Genomic DNA, 16291 nt, shown 5'->3' with positions numbered 1-16291 from the left:
AGGTAACCTTGAGGCGGTTTGCCCACAGCAGCTGTTTAAGGAGGGAAAGTGGGGTGCCGGTGAAGGGCCGTCTAATGAGTCCAACATGAGAGAATTAGGGCCAGCTGAGTGTTCGAGCACCAATCAAAAGAGAAACGGAGAAGGCAGTTCAGACTCCTCATTAACAACTCTCTCCTCATTAACAACTCTCTTTTTACGTCCTCTTTCTCGGCCGGGACGAGGCAATTCTGCTTAGTGACGATGATTAGACCCTCTACGAAACCTGAACCACTCAGCAGACACAGAGCTACAGACTTCGCTACAGGAATTTCTCACCCATAAAACATCTCATTTCCTAATACATCCTCTTTCACCACTTCAGTCACACTTGTACATGCTGCTGCTGCTGCTTCCTAGAGAATAAACGTATGACGCCTCACCAGATTGGCTCTCTTGACATAAAACCAAAAACCGCACCTACTTGCCTCTAACCAGCTTCTTCCGCTCTCCAACAGAACGACTCATGGAGCGAGCTCTACTCCTTCGCCCTCTTCAAGGCCATGAGTCACATGCTGTGCATTGGATACGGCAGGCAAGCCCCAGAGAGCATGTCGGACATCTGGCTGACCATGCTCAGTATGATCGTGGGAGCGACCTGCTACGCCATGTTTATTGGCCACGCAACCGCCCTCATCCAGTCTCTGGATTCATCAAGGCGGCAGTACCAGGAAAAGGTAGGGATGTTGTTGCAAATCAGTTAACTAACATCTCAAGCAACCCATGTGTTTGTGTTTAGGTTTACACTTAAGAGCAAAGATTCAGCACAGAGCCTCACTATTAGAAACTGAAAGAGATATTACTTAAAAAAAAAAAAAGCACCAGATCTGCCTAGGTTGCTTTGATATTGGTAATTAAAGCAGATGTAACTTTATTTCATCTTCAGGGTTTGTTGTCTAGTTTCCCATTTGTTTGTCAAATGAAGAAAGCAGGAAGCGAATTATATCACGAGTATTCTGGGTAAATATAGCCTAAAAAAGAGCAAGTATAAGGGTGCTCATGTTTTTTTTTTTTTTTTTTTTTTTTTACTAAAGACTAAAGAGAAATTCTACAACCAGTAAAATCTGACAACACTCCAATTTTTTTTACAGTTAGCAAAGAAGTTAGTTGCGCTCATGTCTTCTTCGGAGGGTTTCGTGTTGCTTCCTTCTGTAGTTCTCACCAGGAGCACTGAAGTAGGCAGGCTTTTCAAAGGGTTTGACACAGTGCAGCGTGATAGCAAATGTTGCAATTTTGGTCCCCAGTCGAACCGAGTCTGGAACTATCAAACGTGAAAATTCCCTTTGTGTATCATTGCATTATCTCTGCTTGTTGTTCTCTGACTGATCAGTAACACCTAAAACATACTTAATATCAGGGGCTGTTAATTTTTTCCCCTTCCGCATTTCATATATATGTACCATTTGTCGTCTCTAGCTGTCTTCGACATTGTATATCAACCAGGTGGGACATTTTGTTCCTGCTTGGACAATTTAAAGCGATTTCTCTGTTTTCTCATAGTTTCCTGTAAGAAATGTGACTAAATAACTCCAACAAGTAATGTCTTTTGGCTTGATCAGACATCATGATCTGTCTTATAAGAACAATCTGACCCAAACAGGGATTAGAATGAACAAAAATTGAAAAAGGGACTCGTATACCAAGAAATTAAGAATGTTATTCTCCAGCCATTTGCTGTTGGGATTGTTTTATCAAATTATTCATTCGCTCAAGGTGAAGATATTTCTCAAAACCGGCCAATGTCTGAGCTAATACTATGTTGTAATTAGTTTCTTTGTGAGAAATAAAAACAACTGTTTACTGCAGTCTGTGTGTAAAGGACTTAAGATGCAGATCAGGCTGTAACCCCCCAGTACTGCCCCCGTTTGCCTCTATGAAGACATTACTTTCTGTTCATTTGCCCAACAGTGTAAATAAAGTTGTGGCATTTGATATGAATAGAAAGAATAGTTTATCTGATACTTTGATGGAAACAGCATCTGCTCCATTAGTCCGATATTCATGGCTGTATCGTGCCGGACCAGCGCACATCTGGCCTCTTTGTACAGCAGAAGATCAAAGCTTGTGGAGTCTGCAGGCTGGAAAAGGGGGCCGTGCTTTTGCTTTATAACCCTGCTGTGTCAGGGGTGTCCTGTGACTTGTTAGCTCCCTCAGATCCTGGGTGATGTGGAGATCCTGCAGTCTGTCCCGTCTGCACGTCACTGTAGAGTCCCAAGCAAACACATCAGAACAACAGGTCCTTTACTCTGAACCCTAAAAAGCTCAATTATGTCTTTTCTCTCTGAATTGTAATCATGTTGTAGATTTATTCTCCTCATTTTGTTGTTCTCGATTGATGGTGCATCACGTTCAAGACAGTCTGTGGCGATCCCGTTTTGCTTTTTAAGGTTATGATATCACCCCGCATCCACAGTAACTTTTAAATGTAGTGCTGACTCTAGTGGCTGGACTGGTTTTTAAAATGAAACAGATTACCAATGTTTACATTATATAACATTTACAAGCATAATATAGGTGTGATCAGAAGGATGGCATGAAATTTACGCTCATCAACTCTTAAAATTAAGAATCATTTACATATCCAAGTATTTATATACACCTCCAGTTTTATCTGGTTAATTTGCTGAAGTATGCTGTGAAAAACTGGCGCTTTTTGTAGCGATGAATGAAGTTCTGTTACAATTCTGGACAAACGTTTGAAGTCTTGGCAAAAAATAAACGACACAGTTGATTTTAATTGGCTGTTTTCCTGGCGTGGATCCATCTTTTAAACACAACTCACCATATTTTAACAGGACTGAGATCAAGGATTTTCCAAAAGGTTAATTTTCAGTTTCAAAGGTATTTTTGATGTTTGTCTGACTGTGTCCAAGTTACAACTATCTACCTGCTGATTTGAAGTGAAGTCTAATACTGTGAATGTAGCCATCCACCGTCACCATTCCATCAACAGCACCTCCACCAAATAATCCCGCATTATGCCACTTCCCCCACCGTGCTTGACAGCTGATACAGTTTAGCCTCATCTTTAAAAACTTCTTCCCAAGTCTTGTTTTGAGATAATAAACCTCAAAATATCTCACTCTTTGTTTCCTCTGACCACTCCAGAAGTAACTTGTCTTTTTCCTTTCTTCTGTGGCAGGGATGGGGGTAGGGGGAGGGTTAATAAATTTAATGCAGTCTAACAGGACAAAAAATAATTTCAACTGGCTTTGGAATGAAAAATAGACAAACCTAGCACTTCTCCAACCCTCTTCCTACCTTAATCCTGTTGAAAATGTAAGGACTATGATTAAAAGATGAGTAAACATGGGAACCAACCTATTTAACAGATCCTTTTCATGTGTTAGAGAGGTGATGTGAAATGAATTTCAACTAATTCACCAAATTTTCCTCCATGTTTGTACATTTTTTTTTACTATTTTACCCTGAAGACATAATGGCTCAAATTAATAATAAAAACACCCCAAAATGAATAAGACAGCCATTCCCAGGATGAGTGTATGTAAACGTCTGAGCAGTACTCTAGAAGACGCAGGTCAAAGGCAAAGCACATTTATAAAAACTTAATTAACAATTATCACTAATTGTCTCCAATCCTCCTTTCGGTTTGAGTCAAAGACAAGCATTAAATTCCCACAGTTCAATTCACAGAAAAGCATGAAATAAAATCATTTTTAAAAAGATGCCACCTGCAAACCTGGAGGCAGTTTTTGGTTTGTTTACCACCAGCTTCTCAACTGTGACTTTCAGGAAAGAAATGCGAGCCACAAATTTATCATGACTTCTCAAAACAGTCTTAGTCTCTGCTTTTAACCTTACTATGCTTGCTTGCGCTATTTTTAAACCAACCTAACTTTCCCTTTCATCTTGCCCTTTATTTTTACATTTTCACTTTACCCACTTGTAATATAGTATTGTATATTTTACATATTTATTAGAACTAATTAGCTCTATAAACTTTGTGTGGTCAAGGGTTATTTTAAAAGTCCCTCACTATATTTTTCATATTCTCTTTGTACGTCACATACAGCATTTCTAAACGGCAGATTTGTTTTAGATTTAGAATCGCAGTACCTAAAACTGCTCTTGAAGAATGCTCACTGTTTCTTTAATTTCATAGCTTTTCTGTCACTATGCCAGTTAATCCATTTTTGAAACCTTTCCTTGGCTTCATTGTGTGAGCGAGGACAAAAAAAAAAACAATCTTACTGTACAATAGCAGTATAATTGCTTTCCAGTTGAACACTTTGACATTAGGGCTGTGAGCTTAATAGGAGGTCCTCCTGCTGTAGGCAAAGTTCTGTGTTTAATAAAGACTCGAGAGAAAATGGAAAGGAGGGGCGAAAGAGCTGCTGACTCCGAGCTGGTGTCTGTTTTCTGTCAGTTTCTCGAGGCTCTCCTCTGCCAGCGCTGCGGCGTACGCAGCCGTCGGTTCCTGTCGTCCATCCTGTTTCCTGTTCTCTTGTGGTGCGCCGCAGAAAAATAATGAACAGAGATGCAACACCCTGCAAGGATGAACCGGCACAAGTCATTCTCGAACCTATTGATTCCTGATGCCCCGCGGCTGTTTTCGTCCATCGTTAACCGACGAGGAACAGACTGCGGATCTGGATTGGAACTGGACTTTGTGGGGAAACAGATTATTTATATACAGTAGTGTAAATGCTAATGGCAGCGCGGACGTGTGTTGACTCAACACAAAGTAAACAGTCAGCGTTGTGAGCCATGTTAAGACAGAAATGTAATAACAGCTGTGATAGTTACCATCATCTCAGGCTCAGAGCCTCCGGATGAAAGAATGAGAGGATTTATGAGGTTTCCTGCAGAGCTGCTTTAGACAAACAAGCCCATAAGTTTCCTGTTTTTTCAGAGTCAGACGCCTGATTTACATGGTTAGTTTGTGATCAGAACAGAACAGAAAGAGGAACGGTGGCAGGGAGAGTATTACTAAGAAGGTCAAAGATTTTCAACCAATATTTATTTATTTTTTATTCTTTGACTACTTTCACAACTTTTTTTTATCAATAGCTGCCATATTGGATTCCTTGGGTTTCTCTCTGATGTGATGGAGACATTTCATTAGTTTTAAACTAAATGTCTTTATTTATTTTTTTCTTTTATGAAACTTAGCTTTAATGCTTATCTTCCTAACTTTTGTAACTGTTAAAATTATTAACAACTCATTTCAGTAACTTCCTCTGATTCCTTAATAGGTTTAGATTTTGGTCTGAATTAAAAGCTAATCTCTTAAGCTTATTACATAATTTAGAGCACTGGTTTTCTGTCAGTCTTTTCACTTTTTCCTTGGTATTGAGGTTTAAGTTTTGTGTTCTGTGCTGGGTTTAGGCATGAGCTAGTTTCCCTAACCATATAATCAACGTTTTCAATTATTTAGTTTTTGTTCAAATTTTGTCTAACAGAAAAGATAGCCCTAGTAAATAACCACTAAATATCAGGTCTAGTAGTACAGATGACTCTTAACTTTTCATAATTCATCTTATGGCCTTTGTTCACTGCCCTTCCTTCAGTGATGGTTTCCCAGCTGGTTTCCACCCATGAAGCACTAATTAGTTCATTTTGCTGCATATGATATGAACTAAAAGCACAGCTCCAGATGGTCAGGATCTTCCTTGAGTTCTGTAAACATGTTATTTTGTGAATTACATTTTTTGTCTCAGAGCTTTACCTTTTAACAATTTTCACAATAAATCCTTGGCTGGGAAAATTATTTATAAAAATTCTACTTAATAACAGGTTCTGTTGATTCTTTTCGGCTGTCTTATCTAAAGACCTTTTTGGATATGTAAATTGTCTGGTGTATTTTGTTGAGCTGACAATATGGCATTGATTGTTTTTTTTTTTTGACAAAGTAAAGATTTGTTTTTGTTCAGTAACAATTATGGGACATATACTGCAAGGGTTGTTATAAAGTTTGCAGGTAATAGTACTTATCTTTTATCACCTTGTATTTGTTTGTGTTAAAGTAACATTCTGAAGTAGTGCTACAGAAAGAATAGTGCTACAATTAGCACACCTTATTGTCCCTCTGTCGTCCCCTCCTTCTTGTACTGGAGACCAGTTTCCTCCCTGATAAATTTCTCCACAACCCTTGTTCCATCTCCAAGCCACCAGCCCTTTCCCGTTTCATCTGTCACTTTGCCCTTGCGCTGTTGGGCAGTACACCAGCTGCCAGGAACACCACACATGTACAGGGGGCATTAGCCGTTACATAACTGCACTCCTGCTTCCACTCCTCCATCACTCTCTCCCCTTCATAGTTGAGAGACGGGAGACTCGGTCCCCCGGGGCCTTCCTTGATTAAGATGAACACTGTTTCACTTTTCCTGGACGCATAAAATTGGAATTTAGAAATTGTATCTTTATTTTTTTCCAGAAGCCCGAAACCTCAAAGGGATCTGGGTTAGGTTTTATTGATTGCTGTGTTATCTCCCCTTTTGATCAAAGGTTCACTGATTTTAGCTTGCAGCTGAACTCTTCACTAAAAACTGCTCCAAAACAATTATTTGGAAGTCGTTCAAATGTTTACTTTCCACTGAGTTTAAGTGAAGGATGTTCTAAATAATCAGTAAAAGTAAAATTTTAAAAACTGAATCACATAACTTTAACAAAATTAGCATTTCTCATGACAGAAGCAGTGATCTTGAAAAATAAGTTCTACTTTAGTTCAGCAAAAAAAAAAAAAAGTTTTTACTATTTTTAGTGTTCACCAATCCCAAATTACACATAAGCAAAATGTATTATTGTCTTAAGAACCTTAAAATTAATTTGTGCAAAACTATTTTAATATAAGAAAAAAAAGTTTTAGAATTTTTTTTTTACACTACATGACTCTTTGGAGTGAAAAAACATCTCTACAATTGAAAAAATTTCAAAACATGTTTTTATTTATTTTTTACAGTATGTCCTTTGGAGAGGACATTGGGACTCTCTTGTGGCAAATATGAACACATTTTGAGGCCCAGGATGTCCTCTCTAATGACCAACAGGATTTAACACAGTGGCATGTATGGTTTCAGAGTTATGAACAAAAAACCTATGTCCTCCACAGAGGACAAAAATGTATTGCTGGGTCTCAGGAGGATATGTTAGAATTTTATTGGCGAAATCAAAAATAAAATCACTTTATATATGAAGGTTTTAAAACTGTGACTTACCTTGACACTAATAATCAGCATCAGCTTATTGTCTGACTCCTGTAACGCTTGGGTTGTGTTTAATTAAGGGAGGAGAGGAGGCGTCGGACTCATCAGGACGGTCAAAAACTCACAACCACACTGGTACTGGGAATTCCACAGTGTTGTCCTTTAATAAACACACTCTTCGCCAACCTTACAAAGCCCGGTTGCACAGCCGCTATATTTTCAAACATGAAAATGAGCAGAGTCCAAACGAACCGTAACGTTACTAAAAGTTAGGGAGCTAACACGTCCGTCTCAGTCCATGTGTCCATCTGTAGCACGTTTCTCCCACGCTCTCTACAGAGAAGCAGTGGCGCATACTTGTGACATCATTAATTATACTAGAGTATTAAAGAGACACAATTACGGCTGTTACACTCCCTCTAGAAAAACGTACTTTACGCAAATGTTTCTCCCTTGCAGCATTTATGACACCACACTCTGTATGAAATCTCCAAATCTTTCTGACAGTTGCACCTTTTTATCATGTATTTGATCATGTTTTCTTCCCAGAGTTATTTTCGTGGGAAAAACATTCCCAGGGGATCACACTTCCACCATCATGCTTCGGTAGGGTTAGTACTTTTCCAATCACATAAAGTTCACACATAAACCTCAACCCCATAAACTCTGTTACTAAATCATCTTAATATTGCCTTGAAAACGTAATATGAATAGGAATTTCCTGTCAAAACTGAAGAAGAGAAACTGGTGCATGCTTTCGTTTTCAATAGGTTGGATTAATGTAATTGTGTCTTCACTGGTCTCAGTAAAAAATAAATCAGGCAGTTGCAGCTCATCCAGGAAAGTGGATCCTCCCACTTTGTGTTTTGTGTAGATTTCTTTGAAAGAAACTCTGTTTTGTGTGAATTTATCAATACGGTTCATCCTAAATTATTCAATCAATTAGACAATTCAGTTAAAATTCCAGGAAATGTCCTCACAAACTAACACACAAACACGTTATATACAGTATATATATATATATATATATATATATATATATATATATATATATATCACTTCCTGAGCCATGATGCTCAGAAGCATGGACCGTTAATAAAATTCCCAATTCAATTTATACTTCTCCCCTCTGTGGCAGCTCACACTGACAGCCATGCATCATACTTACAATCCACCGACTCAGGGGTGTATGTCCCATAAAAAACCCTCTTTGCTGCATCTGCCTCCTGCTAAGCCCACAGGCTGAGAGGGTCTGATTTAATTTCCCAAATATATTAAATTGGTTGGTTTCATACAGCGACTGCGAAAAGCTTCAAGTTCACTTCATGTTCATTTTGGGCCACAAAGTTATATTTCATAAGACGTAAACTGCGTTGCTCACAATAATCTCCTGGATGATTTGAACTCTGCCATTTACTATATTTATAAAAATGCTTAAAATGTGAGGTCATATGAGTCTCAGCCTCATCCCCTTTGCTTTGAGTGACATGGCCACTAATCTGAGCCTCACGCTGAGAAACCCAGCGGATTGCCTCTACTCCACCAGCCACTGAGATGTCAGTCCAGTTTAATTGAGACTGTCACACTCTGAATCCTGTGACCGGAAACACTTAATAGAAGTCTTCCAGCTTATCCCCATTTTTAACTAAATGAGGTGGATGCTCTGCAAACTTGGCCGCATCATTATTGTTACTGACACACAGCAAGTAGGAAGGACTTTGTTGAATATCTGAAATTTTAAGGTCCATGTAAATTCAGCGTCCCCAAACATAGCAGACTGAACAAGGTGCAGCTAAACAAGATCCACCTCTCAGTGTAACAAAATGTCAGGCGTGCTTTCAAATGTGATACGGTTGAGTTTATCAAATGGACCAACAAAGCCAAATAAATGAAGCCCATTTGAAAATCATAAGAAACGGAAAATCTGCAAAGCTTTTAAAAGTTCATGGCAGACGCAGTTTCAGTTACATTTTCAGCATGTGGTTAATAAAGAATTAAAAAGTGTTTAAAATAAAAGGAAAATTATAAGATTTTTTTTAAGCGGTTCAAACACTTCATTAACTTTATTTTTTCATCTGCACTTTGAATGTGCAAGTTATTTTTGTGCACAACAACTAAAACTCAAATTATAATCAAATCTTGCTGTTAATGCATTAGTTGTGAGCCAGTGATAATTTAATGATGGTTATGAAAACTTCCTTCTGCCTTGACTACAGTTTTTGCCTGAAAATACTTCAAATGATATTAAGGATTCAAACCCATATTTAATTGGCTATGTTTTGGGTAATAAGAGCAATTAAAGTATTTAATTGCCCTTGCAAAAATAATTATATTATCTAAAGTTACATGGCTTTAGCTATATGTGGATAAAATGTAATATTATGAATCCCAAGGCTTCAGAGTTAAATATATGTGACCCAGAACTAGTTACTCAAGTCAAATTAGATTTTTTTTTTACTTTATATTTTATATGAAGTAAAAAAAAAGCCACTGAATGATCAACCAAATGTTGCACAAGTTGTGTAATAGAAATATTAACATATATTTCTACTACACAAGTTATTTCATATATTTCCGTTACACAAGACATCTTTTGTATGTCTCTTCTATCATACAAAAAGAGACAACAATTAGAGTAACAGACCAAAATTTGACCAAGTAAATCATACTTTATTCAAAATATTTGTTCTTTTTTTTCATTTTTAAATTGCAAAAAATAATCCATGGTAATTGAAGCTGGTCCTACAGAGAAAGAAAATCAATGTCTTTCTGAGTCGGTGCTATAATAAGGATATTGTGATTTGAACACAGGGATCAAGTCTCCATTTGATTCTCTAAATCATATGTCACCTTGCAGTGTGGATAAATTTAATTTTCTAGTCAGGGAAGGTTCAAGACTGAGTGCATGTGTCAATGATTGTTGCATTTAAGGGGAAAGGAGCCCACCACCACCTCATACACAAACACACACTCACACACCGAGACCACTGTAATTCTCCTCTGTTTTTATAATGTTATCTTTTCTAAAATAATTTTAAAAAACATAAGATTTTTTTAAATATCTTGTTATTGTGATTTTTGGCAAATCTGGTGGACTCACATTGCTTCACACACCAGACACAGAGAGAGAGATAAACTTTATGTAACATTTAAAACAACTCACACTTTAGGGTCACATGAATCTGTTGTACAGATTGTCACCTCATTTCAGCTAATAGTTTCTCTAATATTCTCAAACAGAGGTTCTGGCAAGAAGAATGTAAATCTTGACTTTTGCTTCTATGTGTGAGGCATTTTTATGAATATTCAGCTAGAGAGTTTTCTATAATGCACTGTAAAAAAAAAGTATCTACTTTATGGTAAAATACCAGCAGAATTTTACCATATAAATATGGATTTTACTGTATTTATACGGTAACATTTCTGCAACCACAGCTGCTGATATTTTACCTTAAATTAGAGTTGTTGTTTTTTTTCTTTACAGTGTAGCACAGCTGAACATGTTCCAGCCAGCTTCAGTTGTTGCTGTTGTATATCAGGCAGTCACATTTCATAAACACACATTTTTGTGATATGTGAACCACAATCATATTTCATGCTTTCTTGCATTTACTAGAAGGTGGAACACATAAAACCGCAAGGACAACACACACACACACTCCTGCTATAAATAAAGCATATCTTGGAGCCATTTGTATGCCAAGAACAAGCAGGAATGGCACAATTCTTCCCCCCAAATGACACCAAGCAGTTTTCCCCTGATGTAGGAAGCCTCAGAGTAGATTAAGCAGCAGGCCATTTCCAGAAAGTATTCAGGCTTGAAATGTGATATGGTCAGTTAGGAGAGCTAGACATTAAGGTACCGTTTGATGCGGATGAAAGTAACAGTGGTCAGTATGTGATCCATTGGGTTTAATTTGACCCTCCACTGAGATTTGTTCACTGCAGGGTCCTGGAGCCAGCTGCTGAGTTCAAGTGAAATTAATACTTTTGCATATATATATATATATATATATATGCAAAAGTATATGATGTATTTTTCAAGTCCAGCATAAATAAGACATATCTTTATTTTCATATGGACATCAATATGTCCATATTCAGGTACCGTTATTATTTAGGATAATAACTTTCTGTTCATCCATCCATCCAACCATGATTATTCTTGCAAAGTCTCAGGTTCTGGGTCCTATCTCCAGCAGCCATTGGGCGAGGGGCACCCTTGTGACACACATAGGAAAAGCAACCTTACCAATAACGATTAAATCATAGATTGTTTGCATGTATGAAAAGAAGGATTGTCATTATATTTTAATTTGCATTTGTTCTGTAAAAAAGAACTTTTGCATGTCACCGCCAACCAGAGAAATTGTGAGGTTGTCTGTGATTACCATGTACAGTCACAGCTCACAGCTGATTGCTCTAAACACAAGCTAGCAGAATAAATTCTCAGGGGCTTCACAGCGCTGTCGTGATTCCTTAACACTTTTATTATAGCTTCTCTCCATAACACAGCTGGGTCACGCGGCCCTCATGTGAGCAGGAAATTGTACTCATCAATAAGGGAAAAGTATCGTTTACAGTTTTTTTTTTTAAGGGGAGAGGAATCTATTTCATGATCTACTCAATTTTCGGTAAATGTCTGTGACATGCTTTTGGTAAAATGCCACAAACTGATCATACGGTGACAATGGTTCAGTCCATTGGAAATTCAGATTTCCCAGTTCTAAATCAGAAAATAAAACATAACATTAGGACATTTCTATCTTATGTTCAAAAAATTATGTCATTTCTGATGCTGACGTTGGTAAACGCAAAGCAAGAGCTGATGAGTGTAGATGTATAATGTTGTGTTTCAGCACAGGCTGCATGGTTTGAAGTTGAAGTTGCGTAGAGATAATTGCATGAAGGCTGATTAGCTAATTAACCAACTTGACCATGAACCCGCAAATCATAACAAGTTGATTTGGAAATCAAAACCTCAACAAAATTGCCAAGGTTTATTTACTTATTTATTTTTATGTATTTGTTTACTTCATTCATTTTCAGCTTAAAGTGATCATGTTAGCATAAACAAAAGTACTGTATTAAAATAAGTAGTTTGAAAAAAAAACAACTCCTTTTTATTTAGTTTAATTGATTGGTAGTCAACAGAACCCATGTTTATTCTTCCAAACAATGATAAGTAATCTTTAAGCAAATGAAGGTAATAAGTCCTCGTACTTATTGAGGCAAAATGGCCGTAATGCCAGATAAACCTCTCAAACTGTTAACAGTTGTGCCTCTAATTCCTGTTCACATTGATCCAACCATCTGTTTTTCCTCTTTTCAATCTCCCCCGACTCTCACCATCTTCTAGTACAAGCAAGTGGAGCAGTACATGTCCTTCCACAAACTGCCGGCTGACTTCCGACAGAAAATCCATGATTACTACGAGCACAGATACCAAGGGAAGATGTTCGACGAGGAGAGCATCCTGGAGGAGCTAAATGAGCCTCTGAGAGAAGTATGAGAATACTCCAATTCATCTCTATATCTACAATTATTACACACCTTCCTCCTTTCTGATTACTGGACTACTGGGATTGTTTTATTTGTAGCCTTCTGTCATATGTGAATGAATTTCCACAGTAACTAATCTTTAAATAAATACCTGTCAGTAACTTAATCATGTATTCGTATGATTAAGTTATCATACTGTATCATACTATCATCAGACATTTTTTAGATGTCTGTTCCCAGATATCCAAAAAAAATGTTTTTCAGCCACAAGACCAGAATAGCTCAAACAAACTTTAAATCTCTATAGATGAAAGATAATAAGCTGAATATTCATTGCTATTGTCTTAGAAGGTAATGAAACCAAAAGTGTTTGGATTTCAGCAGTTATTCGGCCGCAGTTTCCAGGCATTTAATTAAAACTAAATCAGGTTTACTTTTTTCACCAAAAGAGAAGTTTGTATAACTTGCTTCACACTGGCATAATGTTTGGCATTAAATATGTAAGGTTTACAGAAGGAGTTGGCAATATGCCCGACATCAACCCTAGTCAACCAGAAATGGCCCAATTATGCTTCCTGGTATAAACTTTGATAAATGTGGAACTAATACAGGTTGTTTTTATCTGTGAGACAATCTGTCATTCTTGTTTTTATTTTGTTTTTTGTTTTTTTCAAAACCCCATTCAAAGATCAAGTTGATCTGAGACAAAATAAAAATGCAGAACAGGATGTGATTTCTTTCATTTCAAAATAAAAGCTTGTAAGCAGCTTCTAGGTCTTTTAAGCCAGCTGGTAAGCAGTGCACAGCAACAGGTGGAGCACCATACAGCTATAGAAAGCTGCCCACTTCTCTGGCAACTGTATTAAAAAGACTAAGCTGGAGACTAAGACTAAGCCAAGATATATTTTTCTGTTTGTGTAAGTCTGCAAATATTCCTCTTTTTATGTATACAAAGGCATGCAGAAGGCATGTGTGACTTGAATTTTCATAAAAGGAATAGGATTTTTTTTCTGCTTAGCTGAAATGAATGTTGGAGACAGTTGAAATGTACCAGGTAGATCTAATTTGGATCAATTGTGGTTTAACGTATTAGAGAATTAATTGTTATTCAATAAAGGCACCGTTTAGGTTTTGCTGCACTTTTAGACATGCCTTGTGGTCTCAGTTTCTCCGTCTTCACCTTTTAGGAAATTGTCAACTTCAATTGCCGTAAGCTGGTGGCCTCCATGCCGCTGTTTGCCAACGCCGACCCAAACTTTGTGACAGCCATGCTGACCAAGCTGAGGTTTGAAGTCTTCCAGCCAGGAGACTACATCATCAGAGAAGGCACCATTGGCAAGAAGATGTACTTCATTCAGCACGGAGTGGTGAGCGTCCTGACCAAAGGAAGCATCGGCATGAAGCTCATGGACGGCTCCTACTTTGGCGGTACGTCACTTTATCGCATCGTTGTTGCTGTGACATGCTTTCTGAATTCTCTGCACCTAAAATTGATACTTCCATACTTTGTTATGAAACAAAACAATACCCTGTAATTTTGAAATGCTAGTACATTAGCCTTCTCCAGCTGATTTCTTACTAAGTAATTCTTCCCTAACTTTACCCAACATGCACATGCTTTAAACCGATGGTCACATGTACTTTTTTTTAACACACTGTAGTTAAACTCTGTGTGCTGAATTGTTAACATTGGATCCTTACTGCAGCAGATCAGAGTTCACTGATGTGAAAGATGCCCTTAGCACTGTTGCATTAACCCAAGTGCACAGCATGCTCTTGTGCACACACATCCAATTAATAACTAATTAGCTTAGAAGAACTGTGTCTATGGAGCCATGTGTAAAGTCTGATAAAAGGAGCTTAAGCTGTGCCTGTCAACAAAGAAGACGTCACATTTATCCGTGGATTGGAGGGACAGCAGGATCACCATGTACTATGTAGAGTTAAATCACTTTGTGGAAGTGTGCATAAATGGTGAATTTAATGCTACAATGTAACCTGTGTCCTCTATTACCAGTAGATACCAGTAGATTATGGGAAGTAGGTGGGAGAGTTAGTTAAGTCTAAATTCAGTCAAATCTCCAGATTTAGATTTAAGTAATTTTATAAGCTTACTAAGAAGTTTCTTATGACAAAATATTACTTAATTATATTGATGTTTTAGAGTTGCCGCCTTTTAATCCAAGTCTTTTGCTAAGTACTGAATTTTTTGCAGAAACACCTTAGCAAAATGACTGAAGCTCAACCAGATTGGATGTAGAGTGTCTGTACAGCTCCATCTTTAAATCTTAGCAGATTCTAGATTTGGACTTTGACTTGGGCGCAGTGCACAGTGGCGCAGTAGGTAGCACTGTTGCCTTGCAGCAAGAAGGTCCTGGGCTCAATTCCCGGCCCGGGGTCTTTCTGGCATGCATGTGTTCTCTCCGTGTCCGGCTTCCTCCCAAAAACATGACTGTCAGGTTAATTGGGCTCTCTAAATTCTCCCTAGGTGTGAGTGTGTATGCGTGGTTGTTTGTCCTGTTTGTTTCTGCGTTGCCCTGCGACAGACTGGTCACCTTGTCTTGGTCATCCTAACACTTCAATAAGATTGGATCAAGGAGGTTGCTCTGTTCTGGACAGAATGAGCCACAACAACAATACCTTCGTATTAACAACTCTTCAAACTCTACACATACTAAAAAGCAATAGAAAATGTGTGCAGGTGAAGTTGTATTATTTTGTACCACCCACCCCACCACCACCCTTTGTTTCTAATGCCTCCCTGTTCAACGGCCCATATGGGCCATATCAAAATCTGCAACCACTAATTGGACATCTCCTTATGCTACAAATAACTCCAGCTATAAATCCTTTACACTAAAAGGGCCCAAAATAGCTGCTGCAATTGTTCTGCAAAATATCAGAGCTACCCATTAACTCTGGATTCAAGTATCTTTAGTAGAACTTTTGCTTTCTTAGTTCCCAGTATGCAATATATTATGTTTACCTGTCATGACTACATAAAGATAATGCATTGTTGAGGGTTGGGGTTAGGCTTTAATGTACATATCATACATTTTGCTTTTCTATATATAAATAATAAAAAAAAAAAAATATATATATATATATAATATTGTTTTCTGAATGCTTTGGTCTACAAAACAAAAACAAAACAAAACCCATAGCCTCTTGTAAAGGAATAAAGGTAATGGGTCCAAGATGTGCTCATGAAAATTCATGTTCCTGCTAACGTCCACTATGAATTTCCAATATTTCTCTGCATTCATTGTCATCTTTAAGGATGGCACCATGAACTACAACTGGCCAGCTGGTGGTATGAACAATTTATTCAGCCCTCGTGGTTTCATTAGCGTTATTATCCTTTCAATGCACTGCCCACTGGCCACTAATGATGCTGGTAATATGCAAATGTGTGCGTTATGAGAAACCACAAAGATCCCAGGTGAGGGTTTATGAAATGATGTCTTGGTCAGTTTGCGAACAGTAACTCGCACAGAAAGTGGAGCGCCAAAACGTTCTCACTATTGTGTCCCTGAAATCTTCAAAAGGTTCTTATTAGCGCATGTCATGCAAAATATAGCAAATGG

General features: G+C 37.8%; 1 protein-coding gene across 1 annotated transcript in view; it reads left to right on the top strand.

The window, feature by feature from the left end:
- hcn2b (hyperpolarization activated cyclic nucleotide-gated potassium channel 2b) overlaps window positions 1-16291 on the top strand; it is a 55388-nt gene that overhangs the window by 17441 nt on the left and 21656 nt on the right. Inside the window, exons 4-6 of the mRNA XM_032572491.1 lie at window positions 495-713; window positions 12562-12708; window positions 13892-14132. Of these exons, the coding sequence (XP_032428382.1) occupies window positions 495-713; window positions 12562-12708; window positions 13892-14132 (607 nt within the window). The remainder of the gene's footprint in view (window positions 1-494; window positions 714-12561; window positions 12709-13891; window positions 14133-16291) is intronic.

Source organism: Xiphophorus hellerii, chromosome 9 (genome assembly GCF_003331165.1).
Source record: "Xiphophorus hellerii strain 12219 chromosome 9, Xiphophorus_hellerii-4.1, whole genome shotgun sequence".
Lineage (NCBI taxonomy): Eukaryota > Metazoa > Chordata > Actinopteri > Cyprinodontiformes > Poeciliidae > Xiphophorus > Xiphophorus hellerii.
This window is presented reverse-complemented; position numbering and strand designations above follow the sequence as displayed.